We start from the raw sequence: 25,085 nt of genomic DNA on the forward strand, positions 1-25,085 counted from the left end.
AGGAGTTGTGCTACGATTAGAAGGAAGCTAGATACAGAAGGAAGCTGCAACCAGATGCGTGTGTATGCGATAACAGTGGAAGCACCAATTGGAATCATCGATCGATTACATGTAGCGATTAGATGCAAAGATCGGAAGCCTCAGGGAAGGGAAGGATCGATCGTGATTTAAGAAGGTATGGGGGAAAACAATTTTTGGCAGAATCAATCCATAAAGTTGTGAATTGTGTGTTGTATTAGAGATGAAGGGTATTATTGTCCATTCATAATGTATTTTATTTATAATGATTTAATATTATGAAAAACAATTATAAATCAATAAAAAAAATACCAAAAAAACAGATTTGGGCATATATGATATTAAAATACATTAGGAATGACAAATACGATATTTAAAATTTAGTCCGAGCAAATACGATATTTAGCTGTTTAGGAAGGGTATATACAAAATTCTACCCTAGAGGTGTGCGATGATCTATTTTCAAGCCTTAAAAATTATTAGCATATAGAATCATATATTTACTTTCATTAGAAAGTTATCATACACAGCGTATGATTTGCTAGTACAACATCACAATTCATTTATTAATTACCTTATGAATTCCTCATATATATTTTACTTATACTGCAACACTTCTTGATAATAAAGTTCACAGAATTGACAGAAGAGAGAGAGCATCATATATAGCCATCAATTATAGTTATATAAGTCTTATGTTATTAGTAGTTGATGAGGGACTGATTAACAATCCGCTTTTCCTTACATGATCAGGAACCGGCTCCATAAGTTTCAAAGGAACTTTTACGTCGGCGCTCGTTATGCCCAGCTAAACGCCTACGACAACTTCTCTTGGCATTATCAAATTCTATTAGGTCGTGGAACCTACAGAAAAAACCAAAAAAGCAAAACCAATGTTATTTCTGTGATGAATAATATAAGAATCCGTAAGTCGAAAATGGTGTACCTTATATTGCTTTTCTTGTGTAGATTAAAAAACACAAACTCAAGTGTGTAAAATTTTGTTCTCACATCCATTAAATTTCATGATGACCTGAAGTTTAGTTATCATTTTTGTTAGTGTGGTTGGGTACTTTATGAATATTTTCTCCACTTAAATACCATTTTAATTTGTTGGGGCCCATATTGTTTCTCTAGTCTATTCTATAACCTTTTGAGAAAATCATTAGCTTTACATCAGCTTCTGGATGCATGGTTACCAGTTACATAATAAATCTAAGTGTCATGAATAATTCGTGACGTTTTCTCCATATATATGATATACACAACTACTTGCGGAAATATAGAATTTCTATTTAGTTAGGATCCCAAAAATCATGCAATTTGGTTAAGAAACCCATGCATATATATATGCTGCCACTTGGAGACTTTTAAAATAAATATTATTACGAATTTCATCATGGTAAAAGAGTCCTTTTTTCCTGCTGCCATAGTCTCTCAATGTCTCCATCAGAAAATATGTCTCTCAATGTCGTCTTCATACATCTAAATCATTGCTATAGCTCAAGATTCCCCAACCTCCTCCAAATCACATCAAATATCGTGCCACAACCCACAGTTTCATATAAGCCCTTTGGTAGGTATATGTTTATGTGTTCATGATTCCTTGAGCTAGTCATTTGTTGTATTAGTGTTGGTAAATTATGTAAGTACTTCCTATAGATTTTGATTTTAATGTGACAGCCAACTTTGAAATATATTTTTGTAATGTTAAAAGTTGACCAAATGTAGTTGTATAAATGTACACTTTAATGTGAAAGTTTATAATTTTTATCTAATCTTAGAAAATTTTCAAAATGGGTGGTACATGTGTTCCAAGGGTATTTTGTCATAACACTCCAAAGACTCTAGAGATTTGATAAATGATACCTTAATTGTTTTCTTTGGCTTCGCTCGTGTCTTGAATATACTTGTAAATCCTTGTGCAATTTTAAAATTATGGAATTAAGAAAAATCTCTCTACTTCCATATTGATGTAACATGATAAGTACTATGGTAGCTTGGGTGACTAACTAGATCGATAAACGAATAGATAAAACCTATGAGAGAAAAGTGAGTGAGAAGTAGATGGAGCCTGAGTTAGGAGGGGAAATCTAGACATGTGGTAGAGTTAATGGAATTCTCCATGCCTTAGGAAGACATCATTGGAGTTATATGTTCAACATCCTAGGAATCAAGATATTAATCACGAGGACTACCTTTTAGATGACACTAAGAATGAAGGGCAATTACTAAATTAGAATGAAGTGAGTGTATTTGATTCGAAAATAAGGCGAAATTCGGACATCGGTGGGAAAAGTGGCAATTTTATTAGAATGTTGGCAATTAGCAGGTAACCATGTCCCAACCACTAGAACCACTGCCTTAGTGGGTTTTTTTTTTTTATTTTTTTTTATTTTTTATTTTTATTTTTATTTATGCTCATGAAGAATCATTGTTGAAGGAGGTGTGGGAGAACTGATTGTGGTGAGAAATAAATACAGTTTGTTGGATGTTGGATGCATGCATGTTTTTATGAATAATTTGTGGCCTTTAATTTAATTAAGAATATCATCACAAGATGATGGTGGCATTTTGACACCCTGGTGAATGGTATAGAAAGTTTTTGAAGGAGGGTTGAGGCCATAGAGAAACTAATAAGAGTTATTAATATCATCGATAGAATAGAAAATGGAAAATAGTTAGTCCTAGAGGGTTCTAAAACTTCAACCATGTTCAGAAACAAATGAAGTACCATTTTAAAGTTCGTGTAAAGAATGGCAGAGGTTTAGTGATACTAAACTAACTACTGTAATTAATTGTGTTACTAGTAGAATCCATAGTTGAACAACCCAATATATTCAACTTCCTTAGTAAGAAGAAATGACACATAAAGGGTGAGTTAGTTCGTTAATGTGGTTGTGATATCAAAGGGATAGTTCAATCGGACAAAATGTAGCCTTAAGTCATATCTATATAGAAATGAATAATAGTAGAAAATCTATATAGAATTATTAATTATATATAAAATTATTGCCTTAATTTACGCCTTACAAACAACGTGGCTCTTCACGGTTCATAAAAGTTTGAGGTTCGACATTACCGTCGACTTACGCTTAACATTATTTAGAATCTTGGTAAATATGTACATACTTCTTATAGATTTTGAATCAAATGTGACAAGTGGCGTAGCCAAGATTTTATTTTAGGGTAGACCAAGTAATATACAAAATATGAAAATGATAACAAAATGTAACTATATATGCATTAGTAACTAAATTGTCTATTTAAGTTCCACACAATGTTGTCTTACAACAATGTACCCCTTCTACTAATTTTAAGTTTTGAATGGAATAGACCATATCACAACCTTAAACCCTTTTTATTTAACAAAAATATATACTGTAGATACCATATATATGTAACATTAATTTTGTGTGGGTGGGCCAAGACCCACTCTTGTCATATATTGGCTATACCCCTATTAGTAACAACCAACTATAAAAAATATATTTGGAAAGCTAAAATTTGACAAACTTTCATTATATAAATAAAGTGAAAGTTTTTAATTTTTAGTAGATCTTGGAAAATTTTCAAAATGGGTGCTAAATGTGTTCAAAAGGGTCATCCATCATAACACTCTAGATAATTATAGGGAATTGATAGAGTAATTTGGTTGTTTTCTTGCTCATCAATCATATGTAATTTTTGGCCTCATATGTCTTGAATGTATCCGTTATTAATTTGACAAGTTCAACATTATGGAATTAATAGAAATGTCTTTAGATTCCCTCTGTATGTAGAATGATAAGTATGGTAGCCTTGGTCACTTGTTAGATAGATAAATGAATAGATAAAAACTATGATAGAAAATAGAGTGAGAAGAAGATATAATCTATATTTGAAGTAAAAATCTAGATAGACAGTGGAGTCAATGTTGGAGATAAGGATAAAGTTCCAATGATTTAAAAAAGAAGAAGATAAATAACAAACTTTGACTTATATTATTGATATATACAAATGTATTTCAACACAAACAAACTGATACGTAAGACTTGTTTTGATAGTAAGACAACAGAGTGTGATATGAAACCAAACATCACAATTTTCACACAACCATCACAATGGTTTATGAAACCTTAACATAACTACCATATTTAACATTAACTAACTAACACATACTAATATATACTAATAGAAACAAAACTTTTACCATAAATTAACTAATAATCTAGATTTATTCCTAACATACCCCCTTAATCTGGATTATTTCTTGAAACATCCATCATCTTGAAGGTTTGATCTTCAAGCATCATCATTCATCATACATCACCTTGTTTCTTTTCACAAGGATATCATCATCATCATCATCATCATGCCATGCATCATCCACTAAGGCTTGAAGATCCTCAAGTGCCATAAAAACTATATCTTATTCTTTGGTTTCTTTTCCATAATTGAAATTTGCATCTACACTCTCATCCTTTTTTTTCTTGCAATATTTCTAACTTCAAGCAAACCTAGAGCAAGATATAGCAAACTTTGAGCTTTAAAGCGAGTTTTGGAGAAATAAGAAGGTGATGAGAAGATCTTGGAGTTGAGTGCACTTTGGATCAGGGATTTCTTCTTGGTTTGCAACATCTTGAAGGTATAAAGCTTGCATCTTTCTCAATTTATCTTGTAAATCTAAGTTTTTCTCTTTAGGTCCTCTTTTTGGTCGCAAAATCAGGATTCTTAAACAAAGCTTGTTCTTAACACTTTGAGCTGTCATTTTAGACCCTTGGAAGGGTTTTGAGTCATAAAAATGAATTTCAAATGGTTGGTTTTGCTCCATGCATCATTTAGAAGGTCTTAATGGATTAAGAAGTTGAGTTAAGCTCATAATGGACATGAAAAGTCATAAAGTTGGAAACTTTATGACTCTTGAGGGTATTTTAGCCATGGATGCGAAAAATAGACATGTGTGCTTAAGCCATTAAGCACTTAATAAGAAGTTTTAGACAAATGGGAGTACACCCAACGTACTTGGAGTACGCCCTGTGTATGAGGTCAACCACCCCAATGGTGGTCAACATGCGAGTAGGCCTAGTGTACCTTCAGAGTACACCCCGCATACTCACTCTGAGGTGACTCGGCTGGGATGACTTGGCTTGGTTGACTCGGTTGACTCAGTTGGTTTGACCATTTTGACCTTGACTTTAACCAAGTTTGACCTTAAGGGTATTTTGGGATTTGGATTGAGAATGGTCATTTGGTTAGAATAGGTGTTGATTGGAGTTGAGATTCAAAGCCGAGACCTCATTAGCTTTTGTCTAGTTTGTGAGGTGAATTTTCCCTTACTGTACTTGTGGGTCAAAGGCATGAAGGCCGACCCATTGGATTAGATATCCTATTACGTGATAGTATGTTATCATGTTATAGTGATCTGTTACATCAATATCATGGTAAATAGGATGATGTGATGCTTAGTGATCTGTAAGATCTGTCTGATTTTCTATTGACTGGTTATATGTCGATATGTTGTGTGTGGTTGGGTTGAGGCGGAACAGTGTACACTGAAGGTCAAGAGACCCATGACGTTACAGATAGACTATAGGCTTGATAGGCGTACCAAGCCGAAGGCCCAAAGAATAGTCTAGATATGTTGCACGCCGAGTGAGGCATTCCAATCATATTGAAGGTTTTGTGAGCGTTCCAAATAGTCTATAGGCCGGTGTCGTGTTCCAGTCATGCTAAAGGCTCTATATGCATGTTGTCAGTTATTATGTTTATCTTTATGTGGTGCTACTTTGGGGGAACTCACTAAGAATTGTCTTACAGTTTTGGGTTATGTTTCAGGTACTTCGGATGACCATGGGAAGGCGAAGGTGTGAGCATACACATCCTATAGTTTACGAATTTTGATTTTGGGCGACTTCAATGTTTGAGAATGTTTTGAAAACTATGATTGTAAACAATTTATGAATTTAGGTTGGTTTTAAAAGTTTAAATGTCTTGATGTTTTGAAACCTATGATTGTAAACAATTTATGAATTTAGGTTGGTTTTAAAGTTTAAATTTCTTGTGGTTTGTATGAGTGTTACAAGTTGGTATCAGAGGCTTGGTTTCAGTTAATTGGAGGAACACTCATTTGAATCCAGTCTCAAACTAAGGAAAAAGGTTTTAAAAATGATTTTCAATTTTTTTTCAAAATAATCAAGGAGGATGTGATGTGTATGATCAGTCGGAGCCAGTAAGTAGACCCCAAATTACCATACTGTTATTGATATTATGATATGTTACAACATCATTCTAATGATAGGTAAGGGATCTTCAGGAATTTCATGATAGAATTGCATGATTATATGATGCCTGATAGCCTAGGGCTCTTCTTTACATGAAATTGACATCATTGTTGTAGTTGGTTAGTATATGCATCATAGTTGTACATAACAAGGATTTTATAGCTTGAGAATGTTTGGTTTGGTCTTATTTCCTATTCTTGTTTGATGAAGGGCTTAGGGTAGAATCAAGTATTCGATTGTCTATAGGATCTAGTGTTATGTATGATTAGTATACATGAGTGATGCAGGTTTGGTGGAAGTTTCATGGATGAGTTGTGTGGGGTCTACTGACCAGTCGCGTAATGTTTAGCCTTCTTCTAGAAAGTAAGGATAGAGAGCATACATATGTTAGTATGTATGGTTAGATTCATTGTGATAATCCTCTAAGACAAATATCAGTAGGTGTGGAAGGTAGTATAGGACCGTACTACATGAAGCACATGACCCATACACGTAGCAAGGAGTCACAACCCCTAGGGCTTTGTTGGGAGTTGGTTCCCTAGTTTGATATGTGTTTTATCTGATATCTCCCTGGTTTATTTTCAGTATGGTGATCACGTGACGATTTGAGGTAGGATCTAGATTGAGACAGGGAGCTGGTAGCCAGGATAGGCTAACTTTGACTGATGAGCAAGTTAGGGAGATCATGTAGGAGGGGGTTGTTTCCCTCATCCTGGCACAATTACTATAGATGGTCGGGTCTATCAAGACCTTCATGGTGGAGTACTTTGACAAATGTTACGTTGCACTGTATGAGTTTGTTGCTGTTGTAGCCACCGCAGTTGTTGTCACTGTCATGATTGGCGCTGGGAGAGCCTTATAGTATCGAGACTTCAACAATATGAAGCCCCCAACATTTGATGGAGTTCAAAATCCAATCATAGCTATGAGGTGGTTGTATGACATTAAGGGATGTTTCTTTACTTGCTCTTGCCCAGCTGACCAGAAGGTTAAGTGCGCTCTGAACCTTCTACGATCCAGAGTGAAGGATTGGTGGAGAATTGTCACTATCTCGTATCCTTCTGAGCAAAGGGCTATTGTAACTTGATAGTAGTTCTCAAAGATGCTCTATTCTAGATATGTTCTGCTAGTGGAGCATCAGAGGTTGGACCAAGAGTACTTGGATTTGAGACAGGGAACTGAGTCAGTGATAGAGATCACCAAGATGTTTACGAAGAAAACCATGTTTTGTCCTGAGTTTGCTATTTCTGAGCAAGATCAGATGACCCATTACTTGAGCATCCTCAAAAAGGACATCAGGCAGTTTGTATCCACTTAACGTTATGGTTCATTGTTGGAGTTAAAGGATGCCGTTAGGCAGCTGATGATTAAGATGGAGGTCCAGACGAGGGAGCAAAGACAAGCCCTGACGCAGTCGCAGTCAGCGTCGAAGAAATTCAAGACCGCTGATACTAGATCTAGGAGTCAGAGGGGGCACATTTGTGGAAAGTGTGGCAATGTTCATGATGGGGCATGTCAATCAGGTGGTGTATCCCATAAATGTGGCAAGGGGAGGCACTATACGAGGGATTGTCGCCAGTCGGCCCCAGTTCCAAGTACCAGGATCTGCTACCACTATGATCAGGTTGGCTATATGAATGTTAACCGTCCATTCCATTCCGCCAAACCGACATAGGCCTCGGTGCCAACTATTTTGAGGATCACCGATGGGTGCCAGGAGAGGGTAGAGCCCCCAAGGGCTCGGAGTTGTGCTTTCTAGTTCACTGTAGAAGAGGCCAGAGCAGCTCCAGATGTCATGACTAGTATGTTTCTATTCATTATTCTATTGATTATGTTTTATGTTATGCTTATGTTTTTGCTCCTAATAGGCATGTTCTTAGTGAACCATATGCCTGCTCTTGTGTTATTTAACTCGGGTGCGAGTCCGTCCTTTGTATCTCGTTCTTTCAATAAGGAGTTTGATATACCTATTGGGGAATTAGAGTATCCATTGTGGGTTTCTATCACCAACGAACATGGGGTTTCTACATCTGCAGTGTATCAGGGTTGTGTATTGGAGATGTTTGTGGTGCCTTATTCGATTGATCTGATCTTTATTCCCTTGGATGATGTATGTGTGATAGTTGGTATAGACTAGCTGAGTAGGTTTGGCGCCATGATTGATTGCAAGGGCCATCAAGTGGTAGTTTGACCCCAAGTGTTAGAGAACTTGTTATCTATGGAGAGGGCACCAGGGTTGGTTCCGGGTTTTGTTTGGTAGAGAGGTCTCTACAGCATATTTAGCATGGGTGTGCAGGTTATTTGGCTTATGTGGTTGATAATCACGTTAGGTAGCAGACTTTAGTTTCAGAGGTACCAGTTGTTAGGGAGTTTTCTGATCTTTTTCCAGAAAAGATACCCGATGTGACTCCTGAGATGCATGTCGATTTTAGGATTTATCTTCTGCCAGGATCGGCCCCGATTGCCAAGGCGCCATACCGTTTGGCATCGCCTGAGATGTAGGATTTTCCATCTCAGCTTCTGGAGCTGCTAGGCAAACAGTTCATCAGAACGAGCAGTTCTCCGTGGGTAGCACCGATATTATTCGTTAAGAAGAAGGATGGTTCACACCAGATGTGCATTGATTACCAGGAGTTGAACAAAGTTAATGACGAAGAACCGTTATCCCCTTCCACAAATTGATACCTCTTTGACCAGTTGTAGGGTGTATATTGGTTCTCCAAGATGGATATGTGGTCTGGGTATCATTAGGTGAGAGTAAGAGAGGAGGACGTGGAGAAGACTTCGTTTCAGACTCGTTATGCACATTATAAGTTCATGGTGATGCCATTTAGGATCACCAATACACCTGTTGTCTTCATGGATTTGATGAATCGGGTATGCATGTACATGCTCGACCAAGTTGTCATTGTATTTTTTGATGACATCTTGGTGTATTCCAAGACCAAAGAGCAACATGAGGAGCACCTTTGAGAGCTTCTGGAGGTTTTGAGTCAGGAATGGCTTTATGCCAAGTTCTTGAAGTGTGATATTTGGTTACGAGAGGTCCAGTTCCTTGGGAACTTCATTAATCAGGATGGGATTATGATCGATCCGGCCAAGATTGAGGTTGTGATGCAGTGGGAGGTTCCAAAATCTCCCTCATAGATAAGGAGTTTCTTGGGTGTGGCTGGGTGCTATCAACGATTCATTTAGGACTTCTCTAAGACTTTGGTACACCTCACTCTTCTGATGAGGAAGAAGGTGGATTTTCGATCGGGCCTTGAGCAACAGTCAACATTTGAGACTCTTCGGCTGAGGTTATGTGAGGCCCCGATATTCACCCTCCTGGAGATAGTCGATGATTTTATAGTATTTTTGTCATGAATCTATCATTGGTTTGGAGACATTATATTTATGGGGTCCGTTGTACTATCTACACGGACGATAAGAGTTTGATATATCTTATGGATCAGTTAAACCTAAACATGAGGGAGCGCAGGTGCCTGGATGTGGTCAAGGATTATGACTGCATGATCCTTTACCATCCAGGTAAAGAGAATGTGGTAGCGGATGCTTTTAGCCATAAGTCGGCTGGGTCTTCGGTCGGGGAGATGTGTATGAGGATATCCATTAATTCTCTGCTGTTGGGATTGATCTGAGAGGCACAGATAGAGAGAGTTTGGAAGGAGAACTGGAAACAAGAAAGGATCAAGGGTGAGAGTGAGAGTGAAAGGTTTCTCACTGATAGTTGAGGGTTATTGACCTAATGTGACCAGGTCCGGGTTCTAGTTTCTGTTGGGATCAGGCAGATAGTTTTATAGGAGGCTCATAAGTCTCATTTTTCTATACACCTGGGAGCCACTAAGATGTATCGGAATTTAATATTGTGTTACTGGTGTCTGTGTATAAAGTGTGAGATAGCCTGCTCTGTCGAGGGTGCTTGACATGCATGATGGTCAAGGCTGAGAATCAGAGGTTGAATGGCAAGCTGCAGTCTTTGGAGGGTCCCATATGGAAATAGGAACATATTTGTAAGGACTTTATCACCAAGTTGCCGAAGACGGTAAAGGGTTTTGATGCTATATGGATCATCGTGGATCGATTGACCAAGATTTCCCACTTTTTGGCCATCCGGGAGAGCTCTTCGGCCGAAATGTTGTCCAGTGTACATGTCCGGGAGATTGTTGCTCATCATGGGGTTCCGACCTATATTGTTTCCGACAAAGATGTTTAGTTCACTTACCATTTTTGGCAGAGGTTCCACGAGGAACTGGGCATGATGTTACATTTCAACACTGCTTATTATCCGCAAACTGATGGGCAGAGTGAGCGGACTATATAGACCCTTGAGGTGTTACTGATTTTGGTGCGAGTTGGTATTCCTACCTACCATCTTATAGAGTTCTCCTACAACAACAGTTATCACTCTAGCATTAGTGATCTGCCATTTGTGCTCTTGTATGGTCGGAGGTGTTGTAACCTAGTTTGTTAGGGAGAGGTTGGTCATAGGGTTATGGTAAGGACCGAAGTGGTCCTTTAGACCATGGAGTTTCAGGTCAGAAGAAGAGTTATATCGACTAGTGCTGATGAGAGTTGTAGTTTCAGGTCGGCTATGTGGTACCCCTAAAGGTCTCACCCTGAAAGGGTATGATACGCTTTTGACGAGGGGAAATTGGGTCACCATTTTATTAGACCTTTCCAGGTGATTCCCAAGGTTGGCAATGTAGCTTATAGGTTAGGTTTTCCGAGCGAGCTTAGTCAGATCCACAACAATTTCTATGTCTTTTAGTTGTGGAAGTGTGTGTTGGACAATCAGTTAGTGGTTCCGTTGGATGATATTCAGGTCGATGAGCGCTTGAACTAAGTCGAGAGGCCGGTAACTATTATGGAAAAGATGATGAAAACCCTATACAACAAGGAGATACCTTTGGTAAAGATACAGTGGCAGCATCGGAGAAGCTTTGAGTGGACCTGGGAGCCAGAGGTTGTGATACGGGATCATTATCCTGAGTTATTCGCCATAGCAAACTTCGAGGACGAAGTCTAGTCCAATTGAGGGAGATTTGTAACATCCCAATGTTGAGGTACTTCCAAATTTGGTCTTATAATTGATTTTTATTGCATTCTGATCCCTAAGTGTTTGAAAGTGTGAAAAAGAGCCCATAGTGGCAAATTGGTAAAAAAAATGGAAATTGGTAAGTACGTTGTGCGCACGAGAGTGTATGCTAAGCGTACTAAGGTGCGCCTTAGTACGAGGGGTGTATGTGGCTTCCACGCAAAGCCTAATCTTTGAATTTTGGCTCCTATTTAAGCAAACTTATGGACTCATATCCTCTTCTTACCCAACCTCCTTCTATCATTTCGACCATCAAGTAGCCCTATAGCAAGAGAGAGCAAACTTTAAGCTTAAAGTAACTTTTGGAGTGGTTTTGGAGAAAGATGAAGGCGGTGAGAAGATCTTGGAGTTGAGTACACTTTGGTTCAGGGATTTTTTCTTAGTTTTCAACATCTTGAATGTATAAAGCTTGCATATTTCTCACTCTATCTTGTAAGCATAATTTTTTCTCTTTAGGTCCCATTTTTGGTCCCAAAATCAGGATTCTTGAACAAAGCATGTTCTTGACCCTTTGAACTGTCTTTTCAGACCCTCAGAAGGGTTTTGAGTCATAAAAATGAATTTCAAATGGTTGGTTTTGCTACATACATCATTTAGAAGGGCTTAATCGATTAAGAAGTTAGGTTCATCTCATAATGGACATGAAAAGTCATAAACATGGAAACTTTATGAATCTTGAGGGTATTTTAGCCATGGATCTGAAAAATAGACGTGGTTGCTTAAGCCATTAAGCACTTAATAAGAAGTTTTGGATGTCTGGGGGGGGGGGGTACCTGGAGTATGCCCTGTGTACAAGGCCAACCATCCCGATGGTGTTCAACATGTGAGTATGCTCAGCGTACTCACTCCAACATGTGAGTATACTCATCGTACTCACTCTGAAGTGACTCGGCTATGTTTACTCAGTTGACTCGGTTGGTTTGACAAGTTTGACCTTATGGGTATTTTAGGTATGTTAGGAATTGGATTGAGAATGATCATTTGGTTGGAATAGGTGGCGATTAAAGCTTAGATTCGGAGCCAAGAGCTCATCAACTTTTATCCAATTTGTAAGGTGATTTTTCCGTCACTGTACTTGCGGGTCGAAGGCACCAAGGCTTGCCCACTGGATTAGATATATTGTTATGTGATAGTATGTGATCATGCTATAGTTATCTATTAGACCCGTATCCTAGTAAATAGGATAATGCTATGCTTAGTGATATGTAAGATCGGTCTAATGCCTGTTACCTAGTTATATGTATATTTATTTGTATGTATATGTCGACATGTTGTGTGTGGTTCGGTTTAGGCGGACCAGTGCAGACTAAAGGCCAAGTCACCCAGGGTGTCCTGGATAGACTACATGCCTAATAGGTGTACCAGTCAGGCTGAAGGCCCAGAGAACGGTCCAGATAGGGTATAGGCCCGGTGAGGCATTCTAATCATGTTGAAGGTTTTGTGAGTTTTCCAGATAGTCTGTAGGCCGGTGTGGTGTTCCAGTTAGGCTGAAGGTTTTGTGTATATGTTGTTAGTTATCATGTTTATGGTTATGTAGTGGTACTTTGTGGGAACTCACTAAGCATTGGCTTATAGTTTTGGGTTATGTTTCAGGTACTTCGGATGACCGCAGGAAGGCACAAGCGTGACCGTACACATGCTCTTGCTTACGACTTATGATTTTGGGACTCTGATGTTTGAGAATGTTTTTAAAACTATGATTGGAAACAATTTATGAATTTGGGTTGGTTTTAAAAGTTTAAATTTCTTGCGATTTTTATGGGTGTTACATCATCTAAAACTTTATCTTCATCTTCTAGTTTCTCAATCTCTTCCTCCACAACATCCCAAAGATCTTGTGATTGAAACAATACTCGCATTTGAATGCTCCAGTGGTAATAAATTTTCCCATTTAATTTAGGAAGAAGGAGGGGTTGATACTTATTTCCAATGTCTACCATTTATTGATATATACAAATGTATTTCATCACCAACAAATTGATACATATGACCCCGTTTTATAGTATGACAAAAGAGGGTGATATGAAACCAAACATCACAATGTTTCACACAACCATAACAGTGGTTTATGAAATGTTAACCTAATTTACATATTTAACATTAACTAACTAATACATACAAATATATGCTAACTGAAATTAACCTTTTAACAAAAATTAACTAATAATCTAGATTAATTCATAACAGTCAATAACATTCTCCCCACTAAATGAAGGAAACAATGGAGTTACATGTTTAGCCTCCTAGGAAACAACATACCAATCAGTGAACTTGTCATTTACACGACACTAAGAATGAAAGGCATTTTCCAAATTGGAATCGAAGGAGCGCATTTGATTCAATGACAAGGTAAGATTCAGATATCCATGGGCACAATAGCTATCTTTAGACAAACATTGGCAACAAGGAGGATGGTGACCACGTCCATGACTACTAGAATTACCATCTTAATATTTTTGTTATACCCATGAAGAACCACTATCGGAGGAGATTGGGAGCACCGATTACGGTGAGAAATAAATACAGTTTGAAGGATGGTAGATTCATGCATAAATTTTATGAATAATTTGTAAAGAAAATTGCAAAATGATGTTGACAGTTTGACATCCTGGTGAGTGGTAGACAAATTTCTAAAGTATGGGATTAGCCATAGACAAACTAATAAGACTTGTCAATATAATTGACCAAATTGTAAATGATAGATAGTTGGTTGTAGATGACTCAAAATTTCTAACCATGTTCACAACAAAAGAAATACATTTCTAAAGTTGGTGTGGAGAATTGTAGAAATTTTTTTAAATTTGTTAAATTGATTTGTGGTTGTAGGATAATTCTAGGTCATAACAAGCAATGCATAATGTTTGTGACCAACGAATTTGTCCACTTTTGCTTTAGTAGGTGAGGACCAACGCTCAATAAAGATAATCTTGTTACTTTATTCCAATTAAAGAACACATGATTAAGAGAAGAAACACCATCAATAATGATGATCATTGGAATAGGGTTAATTGTTACCTTATTCTAGCCATAAATCTTTTAATAGGACATGAGAGGAATAACTTGGTAAACATCTGTAGTAATTCAAATAACAAGAGTGAGAGATGAATCGGCTATGCAATCGCTAAAACCATTAAAGAAGAGATTAGGGGACAATAACACTAAAATATTAATATTTTGGTTGATACATGTAGGGTTTTAATCTAACGATTGACAGAAAAGTCGATTAAGAAATTCCTCACATCCCGATGAAGGGAATCACCCGTAATTCATGAAGTTCATCATACTTGTGAGAGATATATTGATAACTGTAGATAACACAATACTGTTTAATAAAAAAGAAAATAAATACAAACAATAACTATTTTTCTATTTTAAAAGATTTGCATAACTAAATAATGATTTGTAAGATATATTGCTAATATGGAAATAGTATCACTTGCAAGAGCATAAAAATCCATTTATTGCAATAATGTTTAATCAAAACTTAAATCAATGATTCTTGGTACCGTTAAAGAAATATCATTGCAACATGATCTAACTTTTGAGTGGAAGTTAAACCTGTTGTTGAGATGTTCAGTGACAAAACACACTAAGATCATTGAATGTCTATGTTTCTACTAGAAGTTATAGACAATGTGCATTGTCATCAAATATCTTGTAAAGTATTGTCAATATTTTAGCTTCTAAATTTTGTTTGGATTAAATATACAACCAAGATTTAAATGTCTTAATGGGAAATCATATGACATTTCAAGGATTAAGGTGCTGGAAATTATGAAGGAGCTAGTAAATTGGATAGTTTCCTTGTCCGACATATGTGAGAGGAAGAAAATGTGGTGGGTTTATATGGATTTCCTTGCGTTTAGTCTTAAAAGATTTAGTGGGATAAAAAATATGGATCAAGTCCATACACACATAACTAGGTTGTGAGTGCAAGTTGAAAGACTTAGGAAATGATGCATTTTAGGCACACTTTGTACTTCGAACGCGTCATTATTACTAGAAAATTTTATTGATAATGAGTATTGGGTTAGGTTGGATTAATTGATCTAATTAAACAATTAAAGTTATGTTCACCTCTAACTGATCTAGTCAAACAATTAGATATAATCACCAGTTCCACAACTAATCAGCCTACTTTGATATTAGATAATCTTATAGAGAAAGACATTGTATACAGGTCTAAACCTAGAATCTTTGTCTTTCATATGGAAAATTGTGAGTGGTTGGCAACCATCATTGCACCACTTTTGTAAGGTCTCCTAGGGTTTCCTAAATGTTTAAATTGGACCTCTTAGGTACCATTTATTTCACACAAAAGAACAAGATCTCATATATCTTCTAATTTTTCTACGTATTCAAAAACTATGTTCTTTTAGATCCATTGCTCTTGTGCTTTTTTAAGTTGGGTTTGCATTTATCGGTTCTTCCAAGATGTTTCCAGTGAGCTCCATATGAAAATTCTCAATTACCATCTTATACATATTCTTGTCAAACTTTTATGTTGATACAAGTCCATTTTTTAGATCATAGGAATGTGAAACACATCTCGAAGATTGATTCTTTGACTATTCCTAAACTTTAATCACATCGTGCCAATGGAGCTTAGTATATGGCCATGAATGCATACCACCACTGTCCCTTCTCTTATAGAGCCATAGATATGGACATCTGTCTCACTATAGTAGCACCAAAATTGATAAACTAAGCTCATACTACCAAGTGGTAAGTATCTTCAACTATGTTTATATAGATATGTATATGTCCATATTTGTGCAAGGGGAACTCCCATACATAGTGACATGTATCTCTCTATGCATATCACTTTCCAGATCACTTTGGTTTGTCATTTTTGTTGGTTGGTTGTTGTTGATGGTTGAGATTATTGAACTCTAATCTTTCGGTCCCCAAGAATTTCATACTATTGAACCTAATTTTATGCTTTTGTCCAGAACCCTAGCTAACAAGTGGTGCATACTCGATCTGACTTTAACATATTTTTCCATGTTTCTAATTTTCAAACTTGTGCATAATCCTCTTTGAGAAGTATTTATAAGAGGGTGTTACCTTTGAAATACTTGCACCCACCTAGAAGAGCTCCGGTAAGCAGATGAAAAGCTTGGTCAGCTTGTTGGCTAAGATTATGAGCACATGCACATTCACTAAGATTGGTCTTTCGTAGACCACTTGGAAGTGTAAGTACTTGGACACAAGGTACGTGTTATTACATTTCTAGTATATGTTATCGACACATACAAATGATAAAGGTGGTTATAAAGGAAATTATTTATAAGACCAAGACATAAGTTCTCTAACACACTACTAGGGGTCGTCAACTTCTCCATATCGAAAAAAATATTTTTCATATGGTTTATTTCCCACTTCGGATACATGATCAATTGGATTAAGGAGCAAATAAGGGTCCACAACAAAACCAAGCTTGAACATAATAGGAAAAAATGTAACCTTATTCACTCCAAATTGTAATTTTAACCATCAAAATGCTCTAGTTTGACAAACACATAGTTCATGGTGAAGATATTGCAAGAGATATTATGATGCCCATTCATCTAAAATTTAATCAAATAAAAACCTTTAAGATTGTAGTAATTCAGACTTGACAAACAAACAATCTGATGACTAGTGTTGTGATTTTATTAAAAGACCTATTGATCATGGATGATCTAGGCATGATGTTCCAATACTAGATATTTATTTTAGTGTTAGTGATGATACTCGCATTATAAATAAAGTACTAATGCTTATGATAGGAATGATGAAGTTGTTTCTGAATTGAATGAAATAATGTTTTCTGATTATACCCCTTGTTTAATTTCTTGTGAGAAAAAATGTTAAGCACCCACAAATATTAACAATATAGGAAAAAATTTATAACTTTAAGGTATGCTAAAATTAAACAATAAAGAATTATACAAATCTGGAACTTATTAAAATTGAAGTTTACAAAGAAACCTTTCCTTGTGAAAATCCACTTACTACATTGTAGATTTGTCTCATTTAGATATATATATATATATATATATATATATATATATATATATATATATAATAAAATAAATATCTACTTGAGGAGGAAATAGATGTTTCATTACTTTATGCAAAGACACGAGCCATTATTTACATGTTTATTTGTCATGATCAAAAGATGAAGCTTTTGATGTATTTAAACTTTATAAGGCTGAAATGGAAAATCAACATGAGAGAAACATAAAGATTCTTTTCATAATTAGAGGAGATAATATTTCATATAATAGTTTGACATAGTCTATGAAGAGAATGGTATAAAATGTAAGAACCTGAAATTTAACGAAAAGTTGACTTTTACTCAAATATCGACCAAAAGGGCAAAATGGTTCATTCAAAGAAAGAGACGAGAAAATGAAGTTGTGACTTCATTAAAATAGCCAACAAGAGTTTAAGTCACTAATATGAGATTGAATGATTAAGTTCGAGATAAAGAATGCATGAGAAGATGCATTTTTACTAAAAGGGTAAAATTGGTATTTTATGATTTTTGGGTCAAGTTTGTGACTTAATAAATTAAGACATACATTAATTTAATGAGATATGACTTAACAAGATTATAGAATATGTTTCCATCTTCGTGTGAATATAAAGATCGTAGAAAATAGTTAAGAAACAAAGAAGTTATGAATGATACAAATTGGGACATAAATGTCGTAAAGTTGGAATGGAAACAACCTAAGGGGCTGCTGTCAAGCAGGAACTACGACATGGTGGGTAGTAGGGATGAAAATGGGTCTAAACTTGGATCAGGTGGACCCAGACCCGGAAAACCTGAAACTGGTTAACGGAATTTTGTAGAACCATAAACCGGATCGGTATATAGGAACCGGTTCCGGTTCGGTTATGAGTACGGTACCGGGTAAATTGGGTCTAGAACCAGAAAACCCGGAAATATCAAATTGGATAGGTTAGAACCAGATAAAGTGGGTTTAGAATCGGAAAACCCAAAAAAAAACTGGAATTTTTTGGCAATTACTTAATACTTAGTGGGTTGAACTTTGAAATATTTTATATTGATATCCACACTTTGGGAGACTATAAGTCATTGAATAAGAAACCAAAATTGACAAAATTATAGTCTAAAATCATGTACAAACTCTAAAATACACTCTGGAAAAACTACATGTCAATCCGACTTTAAACTAATGAGATATGCATGTGTTAACGTTTTCACAAAATACAAAGTACAAAAACAAAATAGCTGAAAAGTTGAAAATTTTCAGCTTTGATATCCCGACTTCAAGGACTATAATTCATTGAATATTAAACCAAAAATGACAAAATCATAGTCTAAAATCATATATAAACTCTAAACTACAAGTTAGAAAAACCCGTATGTCAATCTGACTTCAAACGACATAGATATACATGTTTTAAAACTTTCACAAAATACAAAAAAGCTGAAAAACTAAAAACTTTCAGCTTTGATATCTCGATATTAGGGGGCTGTAAATCAATGAATATAAAACTATAAATGAGAAATGTATAGCCTAAAAATATTTAAAAACTTTAAACTACACGTTGAAAAGAAGCGTATGTCAATCCGAGTTAAAACAAATGAGATATACATGTTTTAAACATTTCACATAAACCCGTCCTGGCCCCTAAAAGTGGTTTCGTTTCCTATTATCGGTTCCAGTTCTTAGACTCGGTTTACCCGTACCCGATGGACCCAAACCTGGATTACTTGGAACCCGGACAAAGCCAATTTTTAAACCTGAAACTGGAATCGGTTCTATATGTTCTGGTTCCGATCCAATTTTGATTCAAGTTCGGTTTTTCGGTTTCAAATGCCATCCCTAGTAGGTAGGGTGTCATGGCGCGGTGAGAGTCCATTGTAAGAAACAAAGGCATCGTAATTTTTCCCGTGGGGCGGTATATGGTTGTCATGGCATTGTGGCCAAAGTAGGTTGCTAGTGGAGGTAGAGTACCACAACGTGGCAAGAAAATGCACGTCCAATGACTAAGGTAAAATGGTTATCGTGGCGTGGTAGACAAGTAACTACAACACGGTTACGTATTAGAACAAGTGGTTATTAAGCCTTCGTTATCTAAATTTTTCACTCCTGAACCCTCCCATATGATGCTTTGAGGATTTAGAGAAGGAAAAAGGAACAAGAGGTGGTCTAGGTTGCATATGGCTTGGATTGAAGTTGGAAAGCTTGTAAGGTAATATAGGGTGTGTATGGATTGGATTGAAGTTGGAAAGCTTGTAAGGTAATCATCTTCTCCATTTTTAAGCTAGTATGGCTTTAATGGTGTTTTGATGATTTGGTTAGATCTTTTGGTTTGATTAGCATATAGATTAAGTATGATGTTATTGATAGTATCTAGAAACTTTAACCAAGCTTAGAAAGTGATTCCTATGAGTGGGATCAATCTAATGAGAGTTAGAGTTTGTAAGCCTAACTAGTGATTATGTATTAATTGATGCATTGGATGATAGATTATAATGAATTGAGTACTATCGCATGTTTAATTCATTAACTAGATGAGATTATGAGATACAAAATGAATGTTGACTTAGAGAGTCAAAAGATCTTCATAGCCTAAGACAAGTATTAATATGTTGATATATGTATATGATTAGGTCTAAGAGCAAAGAATATGGATCCAAGATGCATCAATAACAGAGTAGAGGAAGATGGAATAGTTACTCTGCACTAATTGATAAGGTGAGTTAGTACTCTTACTCACTCTTTAGATTATGTATTTTATAGTTTTACACTCATACATGTATGTTGGTGCTTGGGGAACTAAGTGAATGTACCCAAGATATGAGATGAAATATGAGATGAAGATAGATAAAGAATATGTGTGTAAGAACATGTATCAGAGCATGTACACATATTATGAATGTGTAAGAGCTACACATAAGATATGTGAAGCAGATCATGTATGTATACAAGAGTATGTGGGTTTAGATGAGAAGGGTATTTACTAAATACCTTAGAGATAGAAGAAAGAATTAGAAGACGATTTTATTTAGTATAATCCTAAGAGTATGTAAGTATGTCTAGACATTAATGGTATTTTAGAATGCCAATATGTTATTAGATATAGATATAGATTAAGTGCTTAATAAGTTAAGTACTATAAGAGAAATATTAGAAGGTCCCTTGATGAGATAAATAGATAGATTGTCCAATGGACTAACATTATGTGATGAGCCACATAAAAAAGATGGAGATATACAGATAGAGGTTCCTACGGGAACAAGAAGGAGGTTCCTTCAGGAACTAGAGAAATTTTCTTTTAGGGACAAGATGTAGAAAGTTTCTTCAGGGATAAGAGTATGGCTCCTTTGGGGAAAATAGATAAAAGGTTCATTCGGGAACAAAGTATGGTTCCTATGGGGACAAGAGATAGAAGGTTCCTTTGAGAACAAGGGTATGGCTCATATGGGGACAAGAGATAAATGGTTCCTATAGGAACAAGAGTATGATTCCTTCCTGAATAAGATTATGGTTCCTACGGGGACAAGAGTATGATTCCTACATGAACGAGATGATGGTTCCTTAGAGAACATCGATAGATGATATCTTTTGGGGGATGTTGATAGATGATTCTTGTGAGAATCCAAATTAGTATGATTGAAGAATATAGAGAAAAGGTTCCTTGAAACGAACAAGATAAGAGAGTTCTTTGTAAGAACATAGATGTAACCCATGAGGGGTTATAGAGTAGAAAGAAAGAGTAAGGACCCACAAGGGATCATAAGAGAGAATTGTAAGTCCAAATGTGTTCACCTGACAATGAAATTGGGATGTTGTTTCCCTTTGAGTATAGATGAGATTAGAGTATGAGTCGTGACCGGTGGGTCTAGATGAAATTAGAATGTTGGGGTATTAGAGTTGAGAATAGATGGATGTGAAAAGTAAGCAAAGCATGTGAAGGCATGAAAAGAGTTAGAGCATAGAGAAGATATAAAGAGGAGTCGAGAAGAGATATAGATAGAGACAGAGTTAGAGTATGTGCATAGTATGAGAAGAGCCTATTGATATGCTAAGCAAAGAGTTTGAGAAACAAAGTAGATGACAGAGAAAGAGTAAATGGAAAAGATTAGAGAAGAGAAATAGATGGGAAAAAGATATATGAAAGAATAAAGAATAGCAATGTATGCTATTAGAGAAAGAGTTAAATGACAAAGTATGATAAGGAAAAGGAAAGATAGAAAGAATAACTCACCAGACAAATTGTTTCTGCTATTGTAGATATTTATGTTTTTCAGATTTACATATTAGCAGTCGTGATACTAGAAGGGAAGACAGGAGCAAAGGTCAAAAATAGGTAATTGGATGTTATTATTGTATTTCCATTTTGTTCAATTTTATATATAATATTTTATTGTAAACCTGTGGTTTGTCCTGGGAAGTAAAGGTTTTAAATTGTTTAGAGTTCCGCAATGTAGATTAAAACTTGATATTGCCCTTAGATTAGGTGTATAGAAATTTTGGGTCGATAAAGTGAAAGAACTTTACCCTTTACTCCCCAGCATAACTTTTTTTGGATTTAAAAAAGAATCGAACCATAGTTGACATGAACTACTATATGTTGACCCAGTTATGTTTACAAAACAATCTATACGGTAAGTACTATTGATTACGTGCTATGTATAAAATAGGATCAGTATTACTATGATTCATACGGGTCCTCCTGAGTTTCAGAGGAAGAAAACCTAACTTAGATTATCTAATAGTGTATGGTTTTTGCCTACTATCATACACACAAACTTAAAGCAATCCTAATTAGGAGCCCAAGCTATAAAGAGTATATTTATTAGAGATACTCTAAATAGAAATGATCACCAACTATTAGATGAAGAATTAGGTGTCATAATTGAATCTATATATGTAGAAGTATTTGAGGACAAGTTTCAAATTTTGATGAAAGTTCAAAACCTAAAACAGGTTCAAGTAATTCTTAAGATAATATTTGATTTTCTCAAATTATAGAAGATACAATAAAAAGTACAAGGGATAAAAAGGAGAAAAAGCTAGGATATTATTTTCTCTTATATTTGGTTGAAGGGACTCAAAACAAAGTAACAAGAGAGGTCATTCTTTTACATTAACCTGGATGATGATCCTAACACCGCTGTTGAAACCACGTTGTTTAGGGATGCTCTTTTTCTAGGAAAGAAGATATCAATGATGATATGGATCCTATTATAATAAATATAAATTGAGAGTAGTTGATCTACCGATGGCGAAGAAACCATTAGCGTCCAAATAAATTTTCAAAAGAATGTATCATCCAGATGAATCCATATATGCATATAAAGCGAAATTAGTTTTTAGAGGATACAAATCAATAGGAGGAATCGAATACTTCAGTACCTATACATGTTATGTTTTATAATATTAGTTCTACTAGAACTTTTATAGCTATATCATCCTTGAAAGGACTATACATTCATCAAATAGATGTGAATAAAACCTCTATGAATAGTTATCTTAATGAGGATATAAATAAAGCAAGATTAGTTTACGAATGATATAGGTATATAGCAAGAATTGAATACTTTAATACATATGATACGTTTGATAGGATTAGTTATATTAGAATTCTTACACCAATATCAACCTTGAAAGGACTAATTTATTTAACATATAGATGTTAAGAAAACATTTTACAAATGGTTATCTCCATGATGAGATTTATTTGGAGCATCCAAAAGGTTTTGTGATACGAGGACAATAAGACAATATGTATATACTTTTTAAATCCTTGTATGATTTGAAATAAGATAATTATGATTGGAGTGATTTGATACCACTCTGACTTCTTTTGGTTTTCAACATGATAGTGCTAACTATGGATTTATACCAAATGCACGCTTGGATACATAATCATTATCTGGTTTTGTATCAGTGGTATGTTGATCACTAACACTTAGAAGGTAAATTTTGATGAAGAAATACAAATCCTTGAACTTTAAAATAAAAGATATATGATAAGTAGATATAATTCTTGGTATCAATGTGAAAATGATAGATAGTCAGTTTTTCTTAGTCAAACTCATTACATATAAAAAAACTCTAACAAAGATTTAACACTTGAACATTAAGGAATTTTACACTCCTTTTTACTCAAATGTGAAACTTAATATGATGTATGGTTAAACAATGGCTCAATTAGAGTATGTGAGTGCATTTAGGAGAATAATTTATGCCATACATTTCACTATAAGCAAACTAAGACAATATTCTATCAAACAAATACAGAGCATCGGAAGGTAGTCAATAGAGTACTAGGGTATCTAGAAAGGACAAGTACTTTTGAATTTACATATATGTCATTCCTCGGTACCAGGGTACCTGGAAAGGACAAGTACTTTTAAATTGACATATATGTAAATATTCTGATGATTGATCATACTAGATATTCAACATCTACAAAATGGTTATCTATACTCTAGCAATTGAATAGTGTTTTAGGAGAAACATACAACTAATGAATTTTCTTACATATTCTTTTTGTGCAATGCAATTATGCTTTTTGATGAGGAAGACAAATCAGTGTACACGTGAGCTTAATAAATCTCGGAAATCCTCAGATTGATATTTGAGAATGGTGATAAACAAATGAACATTTTTAAATATGGAGTTGATCCGTATACAAAAAATTTGAACATTACATGATAATGTCATGTTTTTTAGCATATTATACAACATTTTTTAAACATAAACTATTGTGTATAACAAAAACGCATTGTGTACGAATTAGCTTATTCGGAGAGACTTTTCAAACCGGAACACTTTTATTTAATGGGTAATTAATGATCTGATTTTGAGAGTGTGTCTTGAAAGACTTCCTCAAATATTTATTTGAAAACTATATCAACCAAACATACTTAAATAATATGTAGAGTAGAGTTAAAATTATATTTTGTATATACGTATAATAATTTATAATATTATATGACAATTCATTTCATTTCTACAAACCAATTAAACCGAACGCTATAATTTATTTCGCGTCTATTTCCTTTCTTCATTTGTTCACTCCATCTAACCAGACTTATCTTCACAATACGACACTAGACAATCACTATAAAGATTTTTGAGCTAAGATTTACACGTTTTGTAGAACAATTTTCATATTTAGTTTGTCCAGTAGTCAAAGGAATTTACTCTGATATTTTATGAGCAGATTCACTATAATCTTGTATTCTGTACCATAATCTTCAAACATTCGAAACATTAAGTTTACTTACCTGCTGCATTGCTGACAAAACCGCTGTTGATATCCACCAGTTATAACAACCGGAGCCTTGGAATGAATCTCGCAGACTTTATGCCGCCGGTGGTATGTCTTGCAATTACTCATATCAGCGGTGCAACCTTCCACCTGACAACAAGGTTGTACGGATCCTCCTCCACTACGAGAACCCCTCTTTCTCATCACCTTCTTCTTCCTACTACTCTCTCCAAAGTTCTCATCATCATCTTCTTCTTCTCCTCCTCCTCCTCCTTCTTCTTCTTCTTCCCCATATTCAATCATCTCGTTTTTAAACATATCGTTCATGCTTCTGACTACCCTTCCAGATTTTGTTGTTTCCATATACAAGAAAGAAAGAGTGGATTATGGATACAGTATATAGAAAGAAGGAAGAGAAAGCAAAAGGTGAAGAGATGGATATAAAACAAGAGTGT

The 25,085-nt window shown here is 35.3% G+C and overlaps 1 protein-coding gene across 1 annotated transcript; it reads right to left on the minus strand.

The window, feature by feature from the left end:
- Positions 1 to 503: 503 nt before the first annotated feature.
- On the minus strand, positions 504 to 25,085 carry LOC145042053 (squamosa promoter-binding protein 1-like). Its single transcript, XM_078990411.1, has 2 exons — positions 24,647 to 25,085; positions 504 to 882 (listed from the first exon to the last, which is right to left on the minus strand). The coding sequence occupies exons 1-2, from the start codon at positions 24,991 to 24,993 to the stop codon at positions 768 to 770; spliced, it is 462 nt and encodes a 153-aa protein (XP_078846537.1). The 5' UTR covers positions 24,994 to 25,085; the 3' UTR covers positions 504 to 767.

The sequence above is a fragment of the Lactuca saligna genome, chromosome 4 (genome assembly GCF_052625555.1).
Source record: "Lactuca saligna cultivar CGN05327 chromosome 4, ASM5262555v1, whole genome shotgun sequence".
NCBI lineage: Eukaryota > Viridiplantae > Streptophyta > Magnoliopsida > Asterales > Asteraceae > Lactuca > Lactuca saligna.